The following is a 27900-nucleotide window of genomic DNA, read 5'->3' as shown; positions in this document are numbered from 1 at the left end:
ATGTTAATGGTATTGTTAACATGTATATATTTTGAGACCAACTGTGAACTCATAGCATGTCCTGTCTCTTGCATGGAACACACATTCTTTGAGACTTTTAATAAGTCTTTGATTCCTTATTAAGTCATAGGTGCTTCAGGGTAGGTACCACAGTCAAGCAAGATCTGCATTCCCCACAGCATCTGATAGTGTTCTCTAACCCTCCCTGCCCCTCTCCTAAGACAGCTCTGGTCTTGCAATTAGTATTCACGTCAGTGTCTTGCCTTGCTGAACTCTGAGCTCCTCAGTGGCTGAACTGAACCTTTAAGCATACTTAGCTTGGCCCCACTTTAAGGCCTCAGACTTGGTGATCTCTACCTGGTACTTTCCACAGGTCAAGCAGCAGCTGTCACCTCTGCAGAGATGGTATTCCTGACCATTATGTTATTGCCTCCACTCTTATGTTTTATCACATTTTAAAAATTTCACAGCACTACCAGTATTTGAAATCTTATTGCTTTTTTCATTTGTCTTCTCCACAATAATATAAGCTCCATAAGAACAGAGGCCTTATTTGTCCCCTTCGTTGCTGTATTCCCCAGTTTCCTATAACTGTGTTTGGGATATAATAGGTGTTCCATAACTATTAATGAATGCTGAATCAATTCTAAGTCAAATGACAGGCGGACTGAGCATCTGTACCTCTTCTCCAAGACTGAAGGTCAGTGTTGCCGAGACTGCGAAAAACAGAGCCTGTGGCTCCTGCTTCCCAGCTGCTTGAGGAGGAAAGCACCCACTCAGAACAAGGCGAGACAAACTCTGCCCAGGCGCTGGACTGAGGCAGAGTCACAGGCAAGACGCAGCTGGGGGCCGGAACACAGCCTGAGTGCAGGGATCACCACGCTCACCCTCCGGCGTCAGCACCTACGTCGGAGGTTGTAGAGGATGTCCTCTGGAACGACTGCTGAATTGCACTGAGCAGGCAGCCCACCACAGAAGTGCAGGAGATTTAGCTGAGATACAGAGAATGCTTGTTTACCTTGCTGTCTTGATTAGCAAATATTTCTACTCAGTAAATTTTTCACTTATGTGTGTCAAGAGAATCTCTTAAGTGCAAACTATTTAAATATAAGGCATATACACGAACAAGATAATGTTTTGGCTAAAATCCATGTCATTTATTTATTCAACAAAAATCTGAGTATCTTCAATGTTCTAAGCCATGTCCTTGGTGCTGGAAATGGAGGTTGAACCCCTGGCCCTCAAGGAGCTCACAGTCTAGGGGGGAAAAGACACATACATAAATAAATATAACATAGGGTACGCCAAGGGGACCATTATAGGAGGCAAAGAGCCAAAGAAGCTGATTCTATGGTTAACGTCCACAGGAAGGAGAGACCTGGCTAATGTGGATTTTTTGTGAAGAACAGATAAGGCAGTGGTTCTCAAAGTGTAACTGGCTAATTATCTTCATCAGAATCACCTGGAGCAATATTAAACTAGAGATTCCCAGCATTTCAGCAGGTTGGAGTTTGGGACCTGGGAGTCTACATTCTAAAGTGCTCTAGGTAATTCCACTGCAACTTAAAGTTTGAGAACCAGTGAGATAAGGCTTGCTCTTAAAACTGGAATAAAGAATGATCTACATCTGATATACTAATTTGTGTGGGTCTTTAGTGAGAGGTGAAGTAGGGAAGAAGGGAATTGACATTTATTAAGCTCTACTATAATCTTTATATACGTTAATGTAATTCTCACAATGATCCCATAAGGTAGATACTATTATTCTCATTATACAGATGGAGAAACAGAATTAGAGAGTTTAAATAATTTGTTCAACATTTAGAGCTAATGAATCCCAACACTGAACCCAGATTCACTTAACTCTAAAGCCTGTCCACGTTCTATAACACCACACTATACCAGGGGACTGATTAATTTGACAATTTTCTTGTCATTCTTTGCCAGATCTTGCTAGGTAAATATAAAGAAGAAACAGATAGTACTTTGATCACATCTGATGTAACTGGCCATGAACAGGCCCTTCTCTGGCGACCGGTGATTTAGGGCAAAGCTGGGAGGAACATAAAATGAGCAGTCAGTTCTGACTTATTTCTTCATCATTTTCTCATCCTCTGGTAGACATGTTATAAAAGGTACTAAGGCTAAAGACTGGGGCCATCTGGAGGGGAAAAGGAAACATATCTATGAAAGTAATTCCACTGAACATCAAACATTCTTAGGACTCAAAACATCGAGACTCGTTTCTTTTAAAAAAAAAAAAAGAAAGAAGGAAAGAAATGTCAGCAAAAGAGGCCTGAATCTGCATTAGGAAATAGCTTAACCTTTAGAGATTGTGAAAGACCAGTAATTTTTCCAGGTTAAGCAAACGCTGTCTCTTTCTACATACAGATTCAGAAGTACAACAAAAGAAACCCAGCTCAGAAAATAATGGGAAGTCCAATCCCATTTAAAGGACTTGGGAACAAGCTCAAGCTATAAAAAGTCTCCAGTAATAAATGAAACACACATAAACTGCAAATCCTGGTTATATTCCCACACACCATGCTCAGCGTTGTTCGCCAGACCATAGGCAGGAGCAGCAAAGTGGAACATGTTAGATGAAGAAAAGGAAAAACATTATAATAAAGGTGGCTGACAACAAGAGTGGGCTAGGGGGGTGCTCTGAGGCCTCGCGTTCAGAAGGCTGGTGTGTTACTGCCATCCTCTTCTATCACTGAGCTTGGAGCCACAACAGGGATACTGTAAGCCAAACCTGAGCTTCTAGTGTTGGACAGCTTCTTTTTTTTTTTCCTGTTATTTTAAGCAACTGGCTGAGTCCCAAGATGAGCTTTGATGAGATCAGCCCACGGTACAGACACAATGGACAGCACACAGCTTAGACTTCACTATTTAGTGTAACAAAGATTATAAGCCAGACTTTATTTTATTGCTACATTTTCCCCCACACACAATAGGGTACATTTGCTTCCTTTTCTATTAATATAATATTGGCGTGGTTTTAGAGTTGTTTAAAAAACAAAAAGCAAATCTGGATTGATCCTCTCTTTACAAAATAGTTGATTTATTTATATTGCACCAATTCAGCCCCTCCAAATACACAGCTTCCAACAGGCAGAATAGTCAGAGAAGCAGGTGTCACAAATTATGGTTTAAAAATATGCAGGCAGCAGGCACTGTACCTGTGTGTTTAATATACCTGAAAACTGCTGATACTCCAAACCAGCTATACCACCAGCAATTCTGGGAGCATCTAGATAGACTCTTAATCCTGATGGCAATATGTGGTTGTTCGAGGGTCTAACTGGGTTATGCCTTTAGTTGGCCAAGTGGGGAAGAGTATGCAAAGACCACGTCTAACTACAGCAGGTCTTCAAGCTTATTATCCTGTCACAGTTTATAAAGGTGAGGAACTAATTATTAGAGCTGTGCAGTCAAAATGGCCAGAGAACAAATACACTCCTACAGTGCATAAAATTAAGTCAACCATCTTGTGGATCTCCGATTGTCTCTGGATGTGACCTCAAACACTTGAAAAGGAAACTTCAAGTATGTCGGGAGATAGTTATCAGAATGTTTGGGTATCTTTGTTCCTGAATATCAAGTAACAGGGCTCACCTCCACGTTACTTCTTGCAAATAAGCGCACAGGGCGACTCCTTAGAGACGGTTCATTATAGATACTGAGCCTCCGAGAGTTCAAGGGGTGGGTAGACTCAGGACTATCCAGGGCTGAGCAGAAAACTCTGTAAGCCAACCTGACATCCCTAAGTCTTATCCTGGCTCTGAGAACATCTCAGTTCGGCTCCAAGTCCGCTTTGCTCCAGCTCCGCGATGACAGACATATACTTGAACTCACTCGGTCTGAAGTTAAAGGTCTCCACTAGCCCGTAGGTCTCTTTTCGATCCGTGGCATAAAAGAGCTGAACTTGGTTGGCCATGCACTGTGCCTCAGCAACATTCTGAAAGGTAGAAAGAACAGTGAGTCCCTTCCAGCACAGGGCCACACAGCTCTGTGTCTAAGGCCTGTGGCAGGTGGGGGCTCTCGCCCAAGAGTCACTGCTTCCAGAAAGCTTCCTGACTCCCTGACATCCCAAGTCTTGGTGAGGTGCCCCTTTTCTGTGTACCCAAATTAGTCTACTCTTCCTCTAGCATTGCATGTATCAGACAATATTGTATCTGTCCTTTGTTTCCTCTTTTTCTTTTTTGTCTGTCTACCCTTATGTGAATTCCTCACAGTATGAGCCTGTTTTACATCCCTGCATATAGTGAAATCTGGTGAATGCTTGCTGATAAATAAATGCATATGTTAAAAATTTCCCTCTTAAAAAAAATTCCATTTTCATTCAGTTCCTTAGTAACTGTTAAGTATATCTCAAGGGGAAAAAAAAGAGCAATAGTTAACCAGCTCTCCAGCTCTAAGAACTAAGTTTGTGAGCTGGTACTAAGGTTTTGACTAACTAGACATACTGTTGAATAAAACCTATTCCTCATACCACCTCAGTCAAAAAAGTGGTGCCAAAGCCAGCTGTAGTTTTAACAAATTGTCCACAAAGTCTATGACATCCTTTTTTTTTCTCTTGGGCCACACAACCTGTGGGATTAGTTCCCCAATCAGGGAATGAACCCAAGCCATCAGCAGTGAAAGCATGAAGTCCTAACCACTGGACCACCAAGGAATTCCCCATGACACTTTTTCTCCCTGTGATAGAGCCTTGTTTCTCTTTCTGTGAGTGATGGTTGTACTTGGTGACTTGCTTTCTAACAAACGGACTAAAGTGGAATGATGAAAAAGGACTTCTGGCATTCAGTCACAGAAGACATCATGGTTTCTGTCTTGCTATCTCAAATCACTTGCTTTGGGGAAAATCAGTTTCCATGTCATGAGGACATTCAAGTAGCCTATGGAGAAGCCAACATGGCAAGGAAATGAGGCCTCCTGCCAACAGCCATGCAAGTGGGGTCAGAGGTGGATCGTCAAGCCCAATCAACCTTCAAATGACAGTAGCCCTTTCCAATATCCTGACAGCAACTTCATGAGACTCTGAGCCAGAACCACATAGCTACGCTGTGCCTGAACTCCTGACACAAAGAAACTGTGAGGTAATCAATATTTATTTTTTTATGTCACAAAGTTTTGGAGTAGTAATTTGCTATGCAGTCATTTCTAACTAATCCACAGCAAAGCCCCAGGAAAAAGAAGAGGCCACCTTCTCTAAAGCTCAGGAGCAGGAAAATGGTGACCTGACCACTGTAACACAAGTGGGATCAAAATACAGGCTACACTCTTGAAATCTTACAAAAGAATTACCTCAAAAACTCTTACTTTGCTTCCTATACATTCTCTAGTGCTAGCTGATCAGAGGCATTTATTCATCATTATAATGTTCACACAGCCAAAATCCAACCCCAAATGATAATGGAAAATTCCTACTAAAACTGTCAAAAGTGTGCTATGTCTAGCTACAGAGTGATGAAAATGGGTTTATAAATACCACAGGCTGCTTCACCTCCATTCCCTCCCATGGGTTGCAGGTCATTTCTCATAAGCAGGTACTGATCTCTGAGACTGGATCTTCAATCAAAAGCCATTTTCCAAATCGCTGGCTATTTCAAATTAATAGCATTTTAGACCAGGAAGGGGCCTTAGAGATCATCCAGTCCTCATTTAATGGACCAGAAAACCAAAGCAGATGAGGGTCAAGGATGGACTCAAGGTCATGTGGCACACAAGTGGCAAAGCAAGGACTAGATCTCTGGACTCCCAGGCTGGTACTCCCTCCACGTCACCCTGATACTATTTCTGGTGGGGCAAAATAATTAAGGTCGATAACTCTACTTCATCATTTTTACCTTTTAAATTCAAACATGTCTCAAGGACAGACCATTTTTTAAGCAAGTGCATAATCTGAGGCAGATGTCACCACTCTCTGAGGCCCTGAACTGTAGGGACTGTGACAGTTAACTTCTTTTGAGGCTCAGGATGGTGGAGGTAAGGGTAATTTCAGCTGTGTTCATTCTAGAACAGTGCTGTTCAAGCTGCAGAGTCCTAGGGCCTCTGTGGAGGTGCCTCAGTCCCTTCACCTCTCTTTCAGCTGTTATATCCTGGGGTTTTACATAATAAGATTTTGTGTGGATAAAGGACTCTGACCACTTGTTTGAAGACCACTAGAATGATGGGAAGAGAGTTAAGACATGGAGAAATGTCTCTCATGGAGGATTATGGAAAGCTCCCCTGCACCCCAGCCGCTGCCGACTCATTTGCCCCTTGTCTTTTATTCCCTTAATTCTCGACATGAAAAAGTAGTCTCTTCCCTTTCCAAGACTCAAGAAGATAAACATATTAATTCCCTATGCTGCTCAACAAGGAGGTATATTAACAGACCTGATTCCTCCCTCTCTTTCAATCCTAATACCTATAAAGTGCCAAGTCTTGCCCATTTTATTCCCTATACATTTCTGAGGTCATTCTCTCTCTTCCTTCTCTACTCTGCTAAGGTCTTTATAACCTCTTGCCCAGACTACTGCAACTGCATTTTAAATGATCACACTGACCAGGCTAGAACTAAAAAATGTTTAGGAAGCAAATACTTAAGGTTAATGGTCTCAAAATCCAACTCTCTATGGGTCAACTCCTCATCTTTCTGTGCTCACAGGATAAAGTCAATCCTCTGAACACAATCCACCAAATTTCCTTTTTTAATATATCAGTGATAGCAAACTGTAATACTCCAAGTCATTTTATGCTTCCTAGCATTTCCGTATCCCATTCCCACTGTCTGGAACATTCCCCTCTCCCTTTGCCCTCCCCACTTTATACTGCTAAACTCCTTCTAATCTTTGAGGTTCAGTTCAGGAGTCATTTCTTCATTCTTCTGTGTCAGAACACTCCCCTGACCCCTCCAAAGCTGTGCATGTCTTTCTCCTAGCATTTACTACATTCCAATGAAATCATCTGCTCACACACACACATGTGGAACCAAATAAGGTTTTTAAATGCTATACTAAATTTTCATCATCAAAACTAATCAGTTTATAAGAAACCTATAGATTCCATGTATTTCTATCTATTTGCTTTACTGTATTTGGAAACACAATGCCTAAAATAAATGTATGCATGAGTATGCAGAGGATCATATATTTATATTACATTTCTAGGTTTCCCATCTCTGAATCATGTATCTCTACACTAAATTTTAACATGTCTAATTCTGTACTACATTAGAAACTCAGAGGTTGATTTATACAAGGCAAATGTATGTCGTCTGGTATGCTGTTGAATGTTCTAAGACTAGGAAGCAAATTTTAATAATTACGGGAACCATGTTTAAGATGGTTAGATGTCATGCTTTGTTGAAGATCAGAAAATACAAAACCATCTCTGTGTCACTCACTCCTGTCTGTGGTCAAGTTTTAAATTTTATCATTATTGGTAACTACATCCCCTCCAAGGCTCAATTTCAAAATTCACACTGTCTACTATTTCCTATATTTAACAGTCACTCCCAACTTCAAAAATCCTTCAACTACACAAGACTGTAAAATAAGTATACTTCAATAAATTAAAAAAAGAGAACAGATCACAACTAAATACAGCAATAAAAATTTTGCAAGTCAAAAAAACCCAAAAAAAACCTTTTACCTCAAGCAGGACTCACAGTTCCTACTGTCTCTTCATCTTTCTTATGTTTCCACTTCTCTCTTTACCCAACTCACACTCCATTGTCAATAATTACAGTCATTTCTTTGCATTCACCTTTAACTTCCCGGTCCCTGTCTTACTTCATTACATCACTTGGCTAAACCATAACCCTAGGTAAACCCAACTCTCAGTCCTTTATCTCATTCCCACACAGCCATTCTCTCTTCCTTTTTCCTAGATCACAGGTCGGCAAACACCTTCTGGAAAGGGAGAGACCATTAATATTTTAGGCTTTACGGCCCTACAGTCTCTTGTTGCAGCTACTCAACTCTCTGCTGTAGATGTAAAGCAGCCACAGATAATATGTAAAGATAAGCATGGCTGTGTTCCAATAAAATTTTATTTATACACATTGAAATTTGAACTTCATATAATTTTCACAGGCCATGAAATATTACTTTTTTAGTTTTTGTTTCTTCAACTACTTAAAGGTATAGAACACATTCTTACTTCATGTTCTAGACAACAATTTCACACTTTCTCTTTTCTACTCAAATATCCAACATCTATTCTTCCATCCCCACTCTCAGCTAATGATTTTTCTTTTCACTAAGCAATCTGGAGAGAACATCTTACAAGCTACCATTACCTCTATCCACTTAACTGAATGTGTCCTTATATCCTGGCTTCTCTCTTGCTACATTTCTGGCAAAGATTAACCCCTCAGTCCCAAGATTTACCCATTCAAAACACCACTTAAACAACTCTCTTTCTCCTGCATTTTCAATATGTTCCTCTTTACCTGACCTTTCCATCAGCTTATACATACAAGGCTCTCATTTAAAACAAAACAAAAAACCCACTCTCATCCCCACTTCTTACTCCCCATTCTTTTTCTTCTCAGAAACATTCCTTCAAAGACAAATTTATATATAAAAAAAAAGACAAATTTATGCTTACTTTTCTAATTTCTCTCCCAAACCTTCCCTAAATGTACTCCAAATACACTGTTGTCCTATCCCTCCTTTGAAACTGCCCCCATAGAGGTCCCCAATGACTTCTAATAAATTCTCAGTCCTCATCTCACTTGCCCTACCAGCATGTGAGCTGCTGGCTCAGCACCCGTATTCCCTGAAACATTTTATCTTAGCCTCCAGGGGATTCTACCATCTTAGTTTTCCTCCTACCTCACTGACTCTTTCTTTTACATCTTCTTTGCTGATGCTTCCTCATTGCTCCAGGGCTCAGTTCTTAGACCTCTTCTCTTTTCTACCTTCATTAACTTCCTTGGTGATTTCATTCAGTCTCATGGCTGTAAATAACAATCTTATGCTGACAACTCCTATTTTCATCTCTTCAGCTTGGACCTCTCCCCTGAACTTCAGACTCATATGCCTAATTACCTATTAGGATTATCTAATAGGCACTTCAAACTTAATGTGTCCAAAATTCAGTTCCTGATCTTCCTCCCAAACCTGTTCCACCTGCAGTCTTGTCTGTCTCAGTTAATGGCAACTCCATTCTTCTGGATAGGATTTTGGGTGACTTCCAGTTGAGTGTGATGAGTAGAAGGAAGAATGGGAGAAGTGAGACTGATAAGAGACAGGACTAACAGACAGTGAAGGAGACATCAATTACGACCTAGACTTGGGGCTTACTATGACTATGCGATACTAGCTGAGTACCATCACTTTTCCCTTCCTTGTATGCAGCTGGTAAAAGAGAGGAAAAATCAGTGGGTATTATAATAAAGAACCTCAGGAGGAAAAGGCACTAATGGGCCCACTATCTTGAGGACATCCTGAACTTAAAAACACTGCTGGATAAATGAGACTGAAATGAGCAAGGACTAGACAAAGAGGCTGAACAGCAATCATAAAATTGCTCCTGGTCCTGGACATTCAGAAAACAAACACAACAGACATCATTACCTACAGGCACATGGTCAATGCTCTATCCCAGGAAATGGGAAAAGGAGGAAGGAAAAACACTATGTATGATGAAAGCTCTACATGTGAACAGTGTGGAGAAAGATAAAAGGTTAAGAACTATTCTAAACTTTGAACTCTTCTGTACACTTAAGAAGCCATTTACTTGTCTAGAGCCTCTTACCTGAAACCCCATGGGCCAGATGTGTTTTAGAGTTAGAATTATTGGATTTTAGTAAGATAACAAATGCAGATACCATATAACTGTATTATGTAACACTCATAATCCATTAATATTTCCCTTGTAAAATGCAAGAATATTCCACACCGAGTAGGATTAATAAGGACTATCAGTGGCCTCACATCAAAGTGAAGTTACAGTGAAGACACAGCTATCAGATAAGTTCAAATTAGATAAGGTTTGGTGACCAAAGGAGTTATGAAAAAATTTTGTGGTCAGAGGTTTTGGACTTTCAAACTGTGAATAAATGAATGAGAATCTGTACTAACTTCAATTGGAAGAGCTTGAGCAAGACAAAATTACTGTCAATTTACGTAAGAAACAAGTATGTTTCTTATGTTTGTCTTTGGAATTTTACTTCTCATGAGGTTTGGCAGAAGAATACCTTTAGGGCCACCAGATAAATGCAAAAAGGTAAAAGCTGATTCTTACCAGAAATGTGGAATCCATTTCTGCTGTCATCAGCACTATGCCCTTTTCTTCCTTAAGTTCAGGGTAGTGATATAAAATCAGCTGGCTGGCCGCAGCTTCCCCTCGGGTCTGTAAGGAGGAACACTTATCAAGACTCAATAAGGTACCACCACAACAAAACTGCAATTTCACAGCAATGGAGAGTCTGGAGGAAATTCTGGCTCTTAACAGTCCCTTGAGTGGCTAGTGAGTTGGAGGATTGGTACGTGGGGATGGTCAGGTTTGCCAAGTCACAGCAAAACTGACAGTTTGCACAGTGTAATTTGTGTCCTCAATTGAAAAAGGTTTGGCTTTTTTCCCAGAAAATGTTTACAGTAGGCAGTGAATCCTTCATCATGGCCATATATTTAAAAACAAAACGACACGAGCAGCTACCAAATCAAGTTCTAAAGAAAGCAATATGCCTGTGTAATTGCCACTTTTATGGACTAGTGCATTTCACAGTTGAAATCTACTCCCCTTGGCTGGCTCTGAAGACTGAGCTCTTTTAAGCTGTAGCAAACAGCTGGAGAGTTTGCACATGGGCCAGATTTGTAATGTGCAGTTTTAAAATATAATCTGGGTGGGAGAAAGGGGGAAAAAGAACTGGAACATCATAATTTCTTGAAGAATGGACAGGGCAGTGGTTACCAGACCTCAGTTCAGACTAGGAAGAGAGGCTGGGTTCAAAGCCTAAGCCCTCATATAGTGTAGGAGGAAACAACCATACATTCAAAAGGTCTCTGGGTTTCATCTTTAAAATTTCAGAAAAAGTCCTTTTAATTACCAATACCTAATTACTGCTAGGGCTCTCTTAGTAATAGTGTAGCCTCTCAATTCTCCCGAACATTATTTCTATAGATACACTACCATTTTGATCATAATTATGTTTCTGGATCTTTTTCCTATACCTGTATATGGACTTCAGGAGGGTAGTCCTAGCATAGTTTCCAAAACAGTATAATGGTTAAGTTCACAGACTTGGAGTCAATAACATGGAGTCAAGCAAACCCAGCTCTACGACTTATTAGCAGTATGAACTAACTTCTCTAAGCTTGCTATTTTTTTTCTTTTCTTTTTTTAAAAAATAAACATGATACAATATTTTGATACAATCACAAGGGATAAAGTCATAAGAAAATTCTCATTCTGTTGTGTGCTCCCTTCATCCCAACTGCAAAGCTGTTATAATCCATTCTTGTTTTTCCCAGATCTGGCCTACAAATAAAGACTGACAATCCTAGTGATTATCTCATTTGAAATACTTTTATTTAAAAGCTTCAAATGCTTCAGATCAAACTTCTTAATCTAGTATTTGGGAATAAAACGAAGAAAAAGGAAGGAAGGATGGAAGCAAACAAAATAACATCTATGAAATGAAAAACATGCATCGGGCACTTTAGATAGTGCTGATCTGGTTAATAAAACACATGTAAGACACAGAACCTACCTTAAGGTTATGACTCATAGGTACTGGGTGGGACCTAAGAAGCTAGCCTAACGAAGTATGACAGTTGATCAATGCTACAGTAAATGCTGCTGGCAGTCAGTATATATTCTGTCTTAAAAGTCTTAGCAAGGGCTCTTAGTCCCACAGAGGGGTAGGCCTCTTTCCCCGAAGAGATGAACACAGGACACCTACCTGAATATTTATAAGTGCAGTGAAGTGGAGTTCAGTACCTGTCCATTGCCCGACAAAAAACTCATAACCTTCCCTTCTTGGTAGTGCACAGAGAAACTGTGGGAAATGAATACACAAGGAGACAGGTGGATAAATAAAACCTCTTGCTCTATGTCCAAGACCTGTGTCATTCACTCCATTTCTTCAACATTTGGTTTTTAAACTTCTGTTGTATTTTAAAATTCATATGTGATAATATAACACTCTTACACTTCCCAACCCACCTAAGAAAGAAAGTATTAGAGATTCACTGAAGCTGTCTATGTAAACCCATTCTAATTCCATTCTAGAATGACAGCTAACCTGCATTTGGTACCTGTCATTCCCTTCCAGGTTTTTATACTTTTAGTGTGTAAGTATACATCCAAAAACAAGAAACAGTACTGTTTGCATGTTTAAAAACTTATATCTTACCAAACTATATGTATACTTTTGCTACTTGCTTTTTTTACTTCACATCATACTTCTGAGATCTACTGACGTTGGTAAATATTACTAATTCATTATTTTCACTGTTATATGGAAATTGACAATAGATATTTACCACAATTTTACCCATCCTTCTTTTGATAAACTTTTTGGTCTTTTTCAATTTCTAAACTTCCTCATGTTGCTGAATTAATTTTTGCTAGAATTATTATAATCACTTCATATTCTACTGGCTGGGGCTGATACTGAAGTATGGCTCTAATCACCGAGATGATTAATTTTATGCTCAAGATGAACTGGGGAGAAGTGGTAAAGAGACTGATGCCAGAACAAAACAGTATAATCAGCATAATACGTATTAGTCATGGAACTGTCTCCTTACTGCCAACCACTAAGGTTCCGTTTTGTTATTACTAATATTAGATGAGATAACCATAGTGCCTACCTCATGGAGAAAAAAATGTTTTTAAGCTTTCTTGAGGTATATTTGAGGTTTAAGTTGCACATATTTAAAGTGTACAATAGTTTTGACACATGTATACTGTGAAACCACAGTCAACATGATTATCACAACCAATATAATGAAGGTGAAGGTATCTATCATGCCCAAAAATCCCTTTGTAATGCACCCCTCCCTCTCTCCAACTATTCCTAAGCAACCACTGACTTGGTTTCTGTTACAACTGGTCAGGCTTCCCAGAATTTCATAGAAATGGAACCACAGAATCTATACTTCTTTGTACACACAGTTTCTTTCCTCTTTCACCTGTGATAGATTTGGATATCTTCAGCATCTCTTAATACCAATAAAGCTGCCATGAACAGCTTATACATGTGTAGAAGTCACTGAATGGATGTAAGCTTTCAGTTCCTTTGGGAAAATATGTAGACGTAGAATGGCTAGGTAGTATGGCAGGTATATGCTTAACTTACAAAGAAACTGCCAGACTGCTTTCTAAAGTCGTAGCACCATTTTATACTATTATCAGCAATATATTAGAGTTCCAGTTGTTTCATATCCTCACCAACACCTGGTATTGTCAGTCTTTTTAATTTTAGTCATCTTAGTGGTATCTCACTGTGGTTTTTTAATTTATTAATTTATTTTTGGCTGTGCTGGGTCTTCCCTGCTGCATAGGCTTTCTCATGTTGCAGGGAGTGTGGGCTACTCTCTAGTTGTAATTTGCAGGCTTCTCTTGTTGCAGAGCATGGGCTCTAGGGCACACAGCTTTCAGCAGTTGTGGCTGCTCAGGGGCTCAGTAGTTGTGGCTCCCAGGCTCCAGAGCACAATCTCAGTAGTTGTGGTGCAGGGGTTTAGTTATCCCATAGCCCAGGTATCTTCCTGGACCAGGGATCAAACCTGTGTCCCCTGCTTTGGAAGATGGACTCTTCACCACTGAGCCACCAGGGAAGCCTTCACTGTGGTTTTAATTTGCATTCTATCTTAGGTACCTCACATAAGTGGAATAATATAGTATTTTTCCTTTTGTGACTGGCTTATTTCACTTCACATTATGTCTTTAAGGTTCATGAATGCTGTAGCATGTGTCAGAATTTCCTTCCTTTACAAGACTGAATAATGTTCTGCTACATGTATATACCACATTTTATTTATCCATTCATCTATCACTGGACTCTTGGGTTACTTGTACCCTTTGGCTATGTGACTAATATTCAACCTAAGATTTTTTTTTCTAGATCTTGAGTTAATTTTGGATACTGTGTGAGGTAAGGGTTCATTTTTTTGTGTGTGTACGGATACTCAGATTGTTCTGCACAATTTGTTGGACATGTGTTGAAAAGATTATTGTTTCCCCAATTACCTTGGCAACTTTGCTGAAAAACAACTGACCATGCATATATTGGTTTATTTCCAAATTGTCTACTCTGCTCCACTGATCTATGTGTCTGTTTTTATGTTATTACTACACTGTCTTAATTACTGTAGTTTTATGAAATCACAGTCTAGAAATCAGGTAATGTAAGTTCTCTAACTTTGCTCTTTTTCTTCAAAACTGTTTTGTTACTCTAGATCCTTTGGATATCCAAACAAGTTTTTTAAATTGACTTGTCAGTTCTGTATGTGTGTGTCTGTGTGTCAATTTCTTTAAAAAAAAAAAAAAAAAGCTTATAAAGATTTTGATTGGGATTATATTTTATCTAGAGATCAATCTGGAGAGAAATGCCAATACTAAATCATCAGACACAGTATATCTCTCCATTTACTTAGATGTTTTTTTCTCTCAGCAATGTTTAGAAGCATTTTTTGAGAATCTTAGAAATCAGTACAGACACCAAGTCAGCAGACGCACCTCACCTATTCCCTTTCTCTTAGGTCTTCTGGCAGCTCACTATTCCAGCAACAATTTCATAATTCCTTTCAGATATATATAATCAAAATAGCATAGCCAAAACTGAAAAGAAACTGCCAAGAGAAGAGAAACTTAGAGGAGGCTGAAAAGATTAAGGTCTCAAGTGTTGCTTCCAACATTCACTTACATTCTTTTTTTCCACTTATATTAATAGATTAAGATCCATATCAGTAAGGGCTGAGATGTTTCAGAGCGCTAAACAGCCACAGACTTACTGGGCAAACCCATAAGGTTAGTTAGGGCTAAGGTTAAAAAATCTCATTTATCAGTATAATCAACATGTAAGCATCTTTGTTAAATAACTATACAATGTGTGATAGCGTGGAGCATGACGAGAATGGTTAGAAAACATCCTTGTCTGGCAGCACTGAGAAGCAATCCTCATATGGTCATTGGAAACTTACTGTTGGGCAGGACTGAGCCCGGTTCCAAATCAAATCAAACTTTTCTTTCTGTAGGTTAGAAAAGAATAAAATTCAGAGACAAGAAAATAAAAAAGGTCATAATCACATTTAAAGTCACCAAGACTGAACTCCAGAACTAAAATACAACTAAAACAATCTTAAGTTGCATCATTTACAAACCCCTCTTACAACAGAGAGGAAAAACCAGATGTACACTTTCTTATTCAGTATCAGAATTATGTGTGAGGAGTGGATACTCCAAATGCTCTAAACTCTTCAGGGGACTCTGCCAAGTGTCAGAGACAATAAGTCACTGAGTCTGTATGAGGGAGAGCTAAGAAAGCCTGCTCAAACAATGAGTCAGTATTAGAGATTTAAAATAACATGAAAAGCACAGATTCTTTTGGCTGTTGAACTCATGAAAGGAAAGGGTATATATGTAAAAGAGGAAGAAAGAAAAAAAGATAGCAATACTTTCAACAACAACCGAAAGGCCTGGCTTTATTTTTCCATCTGTACATTTTCCTCCTTAAGAGGAAACTTAACACGTGTAAGCTAGGTGTACATTTGTGTACTTGATATAAACTTAACCTAAAGCTACTTCCTCTTCAGAGAAGAACAATTAACGAACTAGCTGATAACCGAGAACATTAAATGCTTTCTTCTGGGAGAGGGCGGCAGGACACTAAACCAGAAGTCAGCAGCATTCCTTCTGAGTCACAGATCTTCAATGGTCAAGCAGTGGCCCGCGACTATCTCCAAGGCAGCAATTTTGAGGAGGGAGATGCCTCAAAAGCTTGGGAAGCTCCAAGTCAGCTCAGGGATAGGTCACTTATAGACAGGAAGGGAAGGAAGGTATGCTTGAGGACCTGTCCTAAATTCCAACAGCTTGATTGGAAAACACGAAAAAGAAATAAAAGACAGTTGGAAATTGCTCAGCAACATAAACTTACACCATACTCCCTTGTCAGGGACTTGACTCAAAGAGACATTTCTAAACCAGAAAGAGGAAAAACAAGAGCCATAAATATACCATATGGAGCTCCCAATCTTTGGTGCTCAGGGCATAATAAAAACCCTCAGAGCTATAAATGTAGGTTCTCAAGAGGCAATAAACACAGAACAGTAAAAGCAACTGCCTACTAAGGTTAGAGCCCTGACCCTCATGCCGTAACACTTTTCATTTCCCCCTCCAAAGTACTTACAGGAATAACTGCGTAGACTGTATCTTTTGCTGCAAAATACTGCTGCCAAATCTGTACAAAAAAGAGAGTGTCTGTGACCCATTGGTCATCTTTTCAATCTGCACCAAGGAGCAGCGACAGCTTTCATTGCTCAGAGTAATACGTTATTTGCTAACAGGGAAGAAAATCCAACGTAATACTTTTATTACTTGTACATGATTACAAAAAAGATTTAATAGCATCTACTCTTCTAGATGATTAAACTGTAACTCTTAGTAGCAAATTCCTGTCAGAGAAACAGATTCTATGACCTTGTTAATCATTTCTTCTAAGACGTGCTTTGTGTATAACAGACATATTCTTTTTTCCATATTTTCTGTCCCCAAACCCACAATGACCAGCCATCTGTGGGCCCTCTCAGAGAACCCAGAGTCTCAAGGTCAGGCAGATATGGGTGCAAATCCCAGCTCCTGTCATTTGCTGGCTATGCTACTTTGGGCAAACTCCTGAAAATGACTAATTAACAACAATATAATCATTGATAAAATACCAGTACCATCAACCTCATGGGATTATTGTGAATTTGAAATAATTATTTGAAATAATAATTTCAATAATATTGAAAAAATAATTTGAAACATTATTTGAAATAATGTTCGTACTTAGCACAACAGAATTACAATGCAAACCATAGCCAACGTGCTCTGAGGGCAACAAAGAGGCATTTAACCCGATTTAGGGTACAAGTACCAGAGGAAGGGACACTTGAGCTATGTCCTGAAGAATGATCAGGAGTTAGCCAGATGAATGGGGAGTCTGGGAAGATAGACAGGTAGGAGAGATGATAAGAGACATTCCAAGCAGAGAAGGACAAGCATTAGCAAAGGTACAGAAGTTAGGGAAGGCATCAGAGCCAATGTGATACCTAAGCAAGCTGGTGCTAAAGAATGAGTCACCTTCCTTCAGAGCTGCTCTGCTTTGTCAACATCCCCAAGAACATGGGATGGGGATAACTGAAGACACTAATCAAAGTGAGATCTCACCATCACAAAGCACAGAAGGAATATTACCTCCTAGGACCTGGGCAGATCACCTTATCAGTGCAGCCTAAGATCGCTATGCCTTTCTATTTTTATGTCAAAATACTGCCTCCTCATTTCAAGGACAGCATGTCCTGCTTATTTTTATTTAATTTATATTGGCAGATAGTTTATGAATCAACACTGAATATATGAGACTGATAGATATTTCCTAACATAGTTGACCTTGGGCACTCAAAATTATTTTAATAAACACAAATTTGTATCTAAAAATATAGGTTGGAATGATATTTGTCATGTAATGGTCAGGCCTCCTGGGCCTGGCTTTTCTCTCCCCTAAAGGACATGACATACTTGGTGTCCACTTTCTATTGGCACTTCTACCCAAAGGCAGTTTGAAGTTTCCTGGAGACTTCGTATTAGGCCTAAATTAGCAGAAGATAGAACTCTGTGCTGTTCTCTTTTTATTTTCGTGTCTGTCTTTTCACTAGGCTGAAATTCCTTGAGAGGAGGGGTCCCTCATTTATTTCTATATCTGGCACAGAGGCTGACATTTAATAAATGCCTGCTGAAATGAATGATACAGTACCCAAGGACACCCATAGCAACTGGTACAACTTCTTCTAAGGGAATATGATGCAGAGTCAAACAGACATGGGTTTGAATCCTAGTTCTATCACTAAGTAAGTTACTTTATCGCTTCAAGTTAATTTCCTCAGTTGTAAATTGGGGATAATAGTACCTACTTTATTTTTTTAGTTTTTAAAAAAATTTTATGTTTTTTTTTTCCTTTCTTAGCTTCTTATTTATATTGGAGGACAGCTGATTAGCAATGCTGTGTTAGTTTCAGGTGTACAGCAAAGTGATTCAGCTACACATGTACATATACCTACTCTTTTTCAAATTATTTTCCCATTTAGGTGTTCTTATACATAATTACATGATTTTTATATATAAACGGTCCCATCACTTCATGGTAAATAGATGGGGAAACAGTGGAAACAGTGGCTGACTTCATTTTTCTGGGCTTCAAAATCACTGCAGATGGTGATTGCAGCCATGAAATTAAGACACTTACTCCTTGGAAGGAAAGTTATGACCAACCTAGACAGCATATTGGAAAGCAAAGACATTACTTTGTCAACAAAGGTCCGTCTCGTCAAGGCTATGGTTTTTCCAGTGGTCATGTATGGATGTGAGAGTTGGACTATAAAGAAAGCTGAGCGCAGAAGAATTGATTCTTTTGAACTGTGGTGTTGGAGAAGACTCTTGAGAGTCCCTTGGACTGCAAGGAGATCAAACCAGTCCATCCTAAAGGAAATCAGTCCTGAATATTCATTGGAAGGACTGATGTTGAAGCTCAAACTCCAATACTTTGGCCACCTGATGCGAAGAGCTGACTCAGTTGAAAAGACCCTGATGCTGGGAAAGATTGAGGGCAGGAGGAGAAGGGGTTGACAGAGGATGAGATGGTTGGACGGCATCACTGACTCAATGGACATGGGTTTGGGTGGACTCCGGGAATTGGTGATGGACAGGGAGGCCTGGAGTGCTGCAGTTCATGGGGTCACAAGGAGTCGGACATGACTGAGCGACTGAACTGAACTGAACATAAAATTGAGCAGAGTTCCCTGTAATAACACCTACTTTATAAGGGGGTTATGAGAATATAATGAAACAGTGCATATAAAGCACTAAGTACAGCCCCTGACACACAGTATACTACTTTTATTATTGATTCTCTCAATCTACCTAAAATAGAATTATGGAACTATAAGGAATGACAATAAATAGCTTATTATATTCTAATTATAGAAAAAAGAACCAGACATGCAAATGTGAATAGCAATACAAATCAAGGTATATGGAATGACCAAACAAGTGCAACAGATCACAAGTGTTTTGATAGAAGGTAACCAGAAGGCTTCCTGCAGAAGGTCCTAAAATAATGGAGGACTCTGAATGTCAAACAAAGGAACACGGGAAGTCACTGAATATTTGAGAGCAGGTTACTTCATGTTTTATTTTTATTCTTTTATTTAAAAGCACAAATACAGCATTTATTCTGTGCCAGGCACTGTTCCAAGTACTTTGTAAATATTAACTCATTTGACTCCCCAAATAACTCCATGAAGTAAGTAGTATTATTATGTCCATTTTACAGATAGCGAACCTGAGACCTAGAAAGGTTAACTAACTTATCAAAGTCATTCTGCTAGTTAAGTGGCAGAGCTTGGACTTAAAACTGGCAGCTTGGTTCTAGAGTCTGTTCTTAACCAATACATTATGAGTAGAACTTCAGGAGGATTGAATGAGGAGGATATGACAAAGAAGTAAGAGCAGGGAAACCTATTTAGAAAGGTAATACAGTCATCCGGGGAGAGAGCAGTGATGATTTTAAATAAGAGGCAGACAACAGGAATGAAAAAGAAAGGGGAAATGAGTTAATTAGACATACAGGAGTGAGACCAAGTGTTCTTATGCACTATTTTTCATGTAATTCATCACTTTTGCTTTCAATGACTGCCTTTCATTTTGGCTAGGAAGAGGTATCAGGAAACGTATGTTCATTTCCGCCTTCAGATTTGGTTCACAAAGCACATATTTCCAAAAAGTATGCCAATTCATTTTCTTTCATTACCTGTTTTATTTCTTCTGCAGTTTTATCTTTCACCATCTCAATGTTGAAGATTGAACTGAGAGTCTGAAAGGAAAAAATAAAAGGCAGTTAACACCTACAATTGAAAAAACAAAACAGCTTAACTCTATCTGTAAGCCTTATAGGAAGCATCATGTTAGGACAGTAAAGCAGATCTTCAGTAAGTGGAGAATGAGTATTTAAAAACCCACAAGCTCAGAGAAGGCAGCCAACAGGGTCAGACAGGTCTCACAGTTCTATTTTCAGGTATTTCTATTTCCATTTCTATTTGCACGGATTTCCCAAAAGTTTCACACTCACTCACGCTGCAGCTTGAAGCTGGTAAGAGGAGAAAGTTCAGTTGTTATCTTTAATTTAACTGCTATTTTAACAGAAATGGTTCCTTATTTGCAAGTTAAATGACAGAGTAAACATGTATTTATTTGATTTTTAAAAACTATTTCCTATAGACAGGAAAGGTATCACTACATTTCCTCTAGTGCTCCAGGACCCACACTATGTAGGAGTCATAATAAAACCATAACAAAGTCATAACAAAAGTTCATAGAAATATTTCTAATCTCCACAGTTAGAAAAGCACAAAAACACTGAACCACAGTACATACGTTCAAATATGCAGTCTCCTGTTATAAATGTTCCACATGACTTCAGACTTGGCTATTCAATTAGAAACCTACCTTGTCCTTAGTGAATCCTCTGCTCACAGGCTGTTTCCCCAGTGTCTGAAATACAGGATGGGACAGGATTATTACTCTAAAAGACCACCCTCCCTAGGTGAGCTGCCAAAACCTCATTTAGTAATGCTGCACCTAAGAACTCACTTCTCTCCACTCTATATAGTAACTGTTCTAAGAGTTATTGTTTGTGAGACAACTTTTGACTGATTCTGAGATGCAGAGATGAGAAACCTCTTTGTCAGTAAACACCCTCTACTGGTACTGAGAATCCATTCAATCCCTGGATAAGGGACTCCTTCCCAGAACAAGCCTGCTTAGGTTTCCTGTGCTCCACTTCCCAGTGAGCCACAGAGGAGATGAGAAATGGAATGATGTCTTTTCCAAGCTGCTTCTCATCTGTGACAGCACTTCTGAAGGCAGGCATCCTCAGCAGACTATCGAGTCTTTTCCGGTAATCCATATTATAATGTATTCCCACCCTCAAATTAAGACTCCCTCTCACAAAAGGCCAAGAAAAACTGAAAGTGATAATTTTCTCTTCTAACTCACTCTCAGATAAAGGCCACAGCAGGAAATCCTATCTGGAGTTGTTTCTGATAGTAGGGATGGGTTATACTGAGTCTTCCATTCAATTTCTCAGTTCATGATTATCTTTCAGAGAGCACAATCCACACCTGGAAATCTGAAACTGAAACATACTTTCTGGATTAAACTGTTTTTCATTACTCTGTGCTTTAATGAATCCAAATCTTTCATAAATGATGTCTATAGAACCAGTACCTACAAACTAGACAAAAGTCTGGTATAGAAAAACCTACCGGATACACCCTATGGGCCAAAGTTTCAAGAGCAATTAATGAAACATTTAAAGCATCTCTACTACAGGTGCTCTGGAAATCTAAGGGGACTTTTTTGTTGCTGTTGTTGTCACAATAATTGACTGGATGGTTCCACCTGCATTTATTGGAGGGGCAGTAGTGCCAAATGAACTGCAATTCTGCAGGTGAATTCTACATAATGAAGAATTTTCCCTCATCTCATACAACTTTTCAATGTCTAGCCAGACCTACCTTTCTTCTTTTCTTCCTCCATCCATCCCTTCCTCTTCCTTTTTTTAAACAGTTTTAATATTGAATTTTTCAGAAATGCAACTACATGTAACTTGCGAGAAGACTGTACCAATACATTGTGGAATCTCATGAGAGTCACTGATAACAACACTACTATTGTTTGGGAGTTTTTATAATTACCAACATAACAACTCGTACCAGTTGGCATTTGCTGCGTAAGTATTCATAGCAACTTTACATAGAGGTGAAAGTACCTGATGACTTCATTAGGTCTCGTAGCATAGTTGTGTCTAAGAACTTACATACTATTATCTGCATTTTTTAAAAACTAATATTAAAATTAAGGCATTATATTCCCTGACATTACATGGGTAGGTGGGTTATCTTGTCTACATTTCATTTCAGGGTAGAACAGAGAGAATTAAATACAATTTATTACAAAAAGGGGATATTTGGTGTTATGTGGTAGGGAACCAATGACTCAAAGAAAAGGCTTTAGAAATAGACTCATTAGTCATTAACCTTTCTCCAGCTAGATAAGAAAGACAGTAAGTGAATATTTACTTAAGAATTGCCACAATTTAAATTTAATCTTTACTTATTCTGCTCTTGTCATCATAAAGGTGAATTTCTAAGTCTTATTTCAAAAGGGGACAAAAAGCTTTCCCATATAATATTGAAAGTTTATAACACAGTAATATTTCCAATAGCTATTAACTTGTAATCTTGACTATAAATGTTTTAGGAAATTACAATAGATAAAATATTTGTAGTAGAGTTGTCGGTTCATACAAAAGTGTAAACTAGGTTTGTCATAAGAGGTTGAATTTGTTCCTCAACCTTATAATGATTAATCCATTAACTATTCTGATTCTAATTAACTCAACCAATCATTAAGACTGAATGAACTCTTAAAATTTGGGATACCAAGCCAAAAGAGGGTGCTTCACAGGTGGCACCGGTGGTAAACAATCCACCTGCCAATGTAGGAGAAGCAAGAGTTCGGTTCCTGGGTCAGGAAGATCTCTTGGAATAGGAAATGGCAACCCACTCCAGTATTCTTGCCTGGAAAATTCCATGGAGAGGAGCCTGGCAGGCTATAGTCTTTGGGGCCTTAAAGAGTCATTCACAACTGATCAAGTAAGGCAAAAAGTTATTCTCCAAGTAAAAGAAACACCTATCCTTTTACAATATAGAACCCGATTTTCCATTGTAACTACCTTATTCAGGCCCATGCAGCCCACATCTAGATATATTCTCCCTGGCTTTGGTCCCGCCTACTTGGATTTGTTCTGTGTACCACCCTATATTAGTATTTTTCAAATCATAGGTTGTGAAATAAATTTAGTGGACTATGGCCAAGGATTTTTTAAAAGATGAAAATAATATTAAGAGTGCATTCCATGCAATAATAGTAAGTATTGTTTTGTAAAAATTTTGTTTCAGTTATAATCATATACATATGTGTGTCAAGAACTGCAACGTAAAATATATTTTTTACTGGGTCATGGTCAAAAAGTGTGGAAGCACTGCATTAGATTAATTTTCCTATACAAGTGTCCCTTAGTATTAGTCAGGGATTGGTTCCAGGACCCCTGAAGACACCAGAATGTGTAGGTGCTCAATTCTCTTGTATAAAATGGTATAGTATTTGCTTATAAGCTATGCACATCTTCCCATACATTTTAAATCATCTCTAGATTACTTATAATACCTAGTACAATGTAAACTCTATATAAATAGTTATAAATACAATAAACGCTAAGTAAATAGCTGCCTGCAAGTGGCAAACTGGAGTTCTGCTTTCTGGAACTTTCTAGAGTTTCCTACCCTGCCCTCGAATATTTTCAATCCTCTGTTGGTTGAATCCACAGGTGTGAAATCTGTGGATGCAGAACCTGCAAATAGGGAGTGTTACTTGTACACAGCTTTCAAGATACTTTTCCCCAGCTCTGATTCTTGTTTAAGGATAATAAAAGCTAATATGTATTAAGCACCTTTTCCTCCCTAATTCCCACAGCTGTTGTCATGTGTATCTTGCCTTGACCATTCAACTATACCCCTTGGAAGCAGAGATTATAATTTTCATCCCCTTATATCTCCACCATGACTCTAATACCTTGCCAAAAAGAGCAGAATACCATTTACAGATGGAGACTGAGCTGAGTAAACATAGAGTGAGTTCAGTTTATCCAGTTGACCCCTCAATGAGCCCATTCCCAGGATAAGGGTCAGGCATGGTGGTGCAGAGTATTGGTGTGCCAACAACACCCAAAGGGGCAGGTCTTACCTTCTGTTCCACACATTTGATAAAGTCACCTTGCTTGGAGTGCCCCACTGGCTGCTTCCTAATCTCACTGCGCTTCTCCAGTCTGGACTCAAAAGCAGCTGGGTCAGACCTGATAAAGGTAAACAAAAGGTTAAACCACCTGGGCCTTTCTGGATTTTGAACAAAACACCATGTTTCACTTTCAGAGATGGGGCATAGACATCATTTGTCTTAATTTAATTACCCTGAGCACAGACCTACAAATCAAGAAAGTGGACAAAGAAATCCACTTATTCACCTATTTTTAATCCTCATGGAGCCTGTGTAACATTTTTCTCCTGCAGGATATTCCCTAGGGTGCCACAGGGCTTGGTCTCTCAGGTACTTGGAATTTGAATCCTCAAGACAGGAAAGGTACTCTGTGGGCATCTCTCTCGGTCGCCTCCTCAGACAGGAATCCCACTGTCCAGCTTTTACTGGAACACATCTAATTCTCAGCCATCTCCCTTCCCTCCCCTACTAGGGCAAATCTCCATTCAGAGCCTGGTGATCCAGACGCTTCAGGCAGCCTATTTTGCAGATTTAGCACCCGAGTTTCCTCTGATCCTCTCTCCAAAGAACATGTTGATGGAACATCAGAATTTGTCCTTTGTGTCAAAATGGGGCTGGTCTTCAGGCCTGAAGTTCAGGTTGGGGCTGCCATTTGTTAAGAACTCTTCAGGTTGTGTACACTCTGGTGAAAATGTCATACAGGGGCTCCAGCTCCTGGGCCATGAGACCTATAGTGTTATGGGTGAGGTCTGCAGGATCTAAAAACATCCTGGTCACCCCTGTGGTGGAGTTCTTCTTGGTCAAGATATCGCTGAGTGCTCCTTCTCTGTACAACTCTTTTCTGGAGGTGACATTGAACATCACTGCCTTCACTGCCATGTATTCTGGCAGATCTTCCTCCCCTCCAGGGAGGGCCAACTCGTCCCGGATGAAGAGTTGCACCAGGGGCCCCAGCTGGTAGGGTGTGGCATCTTGCCTGACCAGGGCCTAGGTCAGTGTTGCCAGTGAGTGGATGGAGAGGATGAGGGGTGGCCTAGGCAGCAGTGCCCTGTCGTGTACTCCACCCTGGGCATATTTTATGGCGAAAACATTCCGAGTCTCTGTCTACCCCTCTGCATCTTTCACCCCGCCAGGAACGAGAGAAAATATCTAGTTTATTTATGAGTACATGAAAATTGCTCTTATGTCACCTCTTAAGTTTTTCTTCTCTAGGTTAAAATTCTTTGCTTTTTTCTAGCCCCTCTTCAAATATGTGCTGTGTAAATCTTTCTCTACTGTGGACCTGCTCTCTGGACATGCTCGTTTGTGCATGTCCTACCTACCTTGGGGCTAAAGCTAGATGAAATCCTGTAGCTCACCTGTGTAGTGTGATGCAAAAACCCAGGGGCTAGACTGGAGTGGGGTCAGCAGGGCACACAGGCTTGTCCTGCCCTTGGCTCACAATGAACTTGTGGCTGGTGCTCCAAGAACCTGGGTTTAGTGACCATGCTCCAGCACTAGCCAATCAGGACTATAATTCCTTCTAAACTATCTCAGGAGAGACACTACCTGTTTGGTCCTGGGCCTCACGGCTATGCTCTGTCTCACCCCTTTCCTTAGTTTGGCACAGGTTCTACTGACTCTTTTTTTTTTGGTCCTGCTTTCATTTCATACCTCCCTTTCCCTCTACTTCATGTTTTCTTTTTTCTTTTTGTAGGCACACAGGTTTCCCTTCCCTCTCACTCAACTTCTTTTAGGACTTATCCCTTCCTGTCTCCCTTTCACTCATTCAACAAACTTGACTTCTTGTCTCTTGCCTGTTGGTTAACTTGCTGGGTTCTAGAGATACAGAAACACATAAGAAAGAGTACCTACCTCAACGAGTGTACCACCTAGTAGGACAGAAAGACAAGTAAATATGTACATTAGAGTGCTACAAGTATTATGATGAAAATTTGCTCAAATAATCCTAAATGGTTGAGGTGGTCTTATGCTGCTGTACCTTTGTTTATGCTGCTGCTCTCCTTACCTGGAACATCTGCTCCCAACACCAGTCCTTTATTCCTTTGTGCTAGGCCACAAAGTTCAAAGGAAGTTTTGGTAAGAGGTAAAGCTAGGAAGACTGGCAGGTACTAGAGCATGAAGGCCTTGTATGGAACACTAAGGATATGGACATTATCCAAAAGTCTGGGGTGCCTTGGAAAGCCACTCTTCAGGAGATAACAGTAGTGTAAATACTGACAGCAACGACTGAGTGAGGAAGGAAAGTAAAACCAGTCATTCATTTGTTCACGAATAAGAATGAACAGGAACTGTGAAATACTCAAGAGTATATGTAGACCACTCTTCTGAGATGCTTGTCTGTGAAAGCGATCAGTGAGAAAAGACTGAAGGGGAATGAAGCTCAAGAAGAAATTTTTAAAAAGACAAATACTTGAGTATATCTAAATGCTATTGAAGGAAAGCAAAAATATTTATTTATTCTGTTATTCTTTCAAAGAAAGATCACTATAATAGCAGTGACATGGACTAGGGGTAGACGGGTCCAAGGCTGGAAGAGGGGAAGACTAGTCAGAGGATGACTGCAATTCTCTAGGTGAAGATGGTGCAGTGCATTAAGGCTGTGGAAGTAGAAATGATGGAACTCAGAGAAGTTATAGGAGCAGTCTTAGGTCTTCCTTCCTAAGACAACTGCCTGCCCACCCTGCCAGGTTCTCTCCCAAGTTCTTTCAATTTTCACTTTTGATCTCCTTCAGCTCTTCCCAGTTGAACTCTTTGGACACACCATGCCCCCTTATATCTACCTCTTACGTCTAGGACCTTCTCTCTAGAAGGTGGAGGGTAGTCTTAGGAACCTGGGATTCCAAGTCAGACAAATCCTAACCAGCTGCGTGACCTTTGGCAGGCTTCTAACTCTCTGATCCTCAGTTCCTCATCTTAATGAGGGTCCAACTGAGAACCAACTGTGACACTATTACTTTTTGATGTCCTTCTCCCATCCCAGTCTCCTTTCCTTGTAGTCAGGGTCCTTAGCTAGAAGCCTGGGACCCCGAGTTCTAGGTCAAGCTTCAGTTGACTCAATGTTTGATCTTGAGCAACTCTCTTCTCTGCAGAGCTCCACTTTCCCATTTCGATAATGAGGACAGGTCTCCCGGAGCTGCCTGCCCCTTAAGGGCTGCCCCTAAGAGTCGACCTCAGCGTTTTGAGAACTAAAGCAGGGGGGAAAAAAAAAAAAAAAGACAACTGGAGTAGAGACTCCCGGCTCTCACACTAGCTGTGTGATCTAGAGTGGGGACAGAAACAGAGGTCCTCTGGCAGGGCTGCTGGAAGGACTGAGAGCGCCGGATACAGATACACCAGAAGTGCGGGCCGCGCGCCGCCCCTCCTCCCCGCCCGCCGCCGGCCGGGCCCACACCTGCGCAACTGCTGGATCTTGTCGCGGTAGCGGTCGTAGAAGGGGTTGGCCTCGAGCTCGTCCGCGACCCCGCTGCCGTCGGCTCCCCCGGCGGGCCTGCCGGAGCTGCGGCGCACCGGGAACACGCGCAGCTGCGCGGCTGACACGAGCCCCAGGCCCAGGGCGCGAGTGCGCACTGCGCACAGGCCGCGGTAAAGGCCGGCCACTTGCAAGACGGCCGGGCCCGCGCCACCCGCCGCCGCCACCACGGCAGCCATGGCCGTTCCCACCTCCTCCTCCTCCTCCTCCCCGGGTGCGTCGGCCTCGGCCCGCGGCCCGCGCGCCCGCTCCATCGTCCTCCGAGTCCGCCGCGCCCGCGCTGCAACAACGAGGTTCCGCGCTTTCAATGTTCCGGGCGCCGGGGAAAGGCT

The 27900-nt window shown here is 40.4% G+C and overlaps 1 protein-coding gene across 2 annotated transcripts; it reads right to left on the bottom strand.

The window, feature by feature from the left end:
- Positions 1–1130: 1130 nt before the first annotated feature.
- ATPAF1 (ATP synthase mitochondrial F1 complex assembly factor 1) lies at positions 1131–27837 on the bottom strand. 2 transcript variants are annotated; one of them, XM_061121986.1, is made up of 9 exons: positions 27491–27837; positions 24067–24175; positions 20707–20751; positions 20012–20074; positions 16352–16402; positions 15147–15194; positions 11903–11998; positions 10243–10350; positions 1131–3961 (listed from the first exon to the last, which is right to left on the bottom strand). In XM_061121986.1, the coding sequence occupies exons 1-9, from the start codon at positions 27820–27822 to the stop codon at positions 3767–3769; spliced, it is 1047 nt and encodes a 348-aa protein (XP_060977969.1). In that variant the 5' UTR covers positions 27823–27837; the 3' UTR covers positions 1131–3766. The 2 variants fall into 2 exon arrangements, with proteins under 2 accessions (XP_060977969.1, XP_060977970.1); XM_061121987.1 differs by lacking the exon at positions 10243–10350.
- Positions 27838–27900: the final 63 nt, after the last annotated feature.

This window comes from Dama dama, chromosome 20 (genome assembly GCF_033118175.1).
Source record: "Dama dama isolate Ldn47 chromosome 20, ASM3311817v1, whole genome shotgun sequence".
Taxonomy (NCBI): Eukaryota; Metazoa; Chordata; class Mammalia; order Artiodactyla; family Cervidae; genus Dama; species Dama dama.
This window is presented reverse-complemented; position numbering and strand designations above follow the sequence as displayed.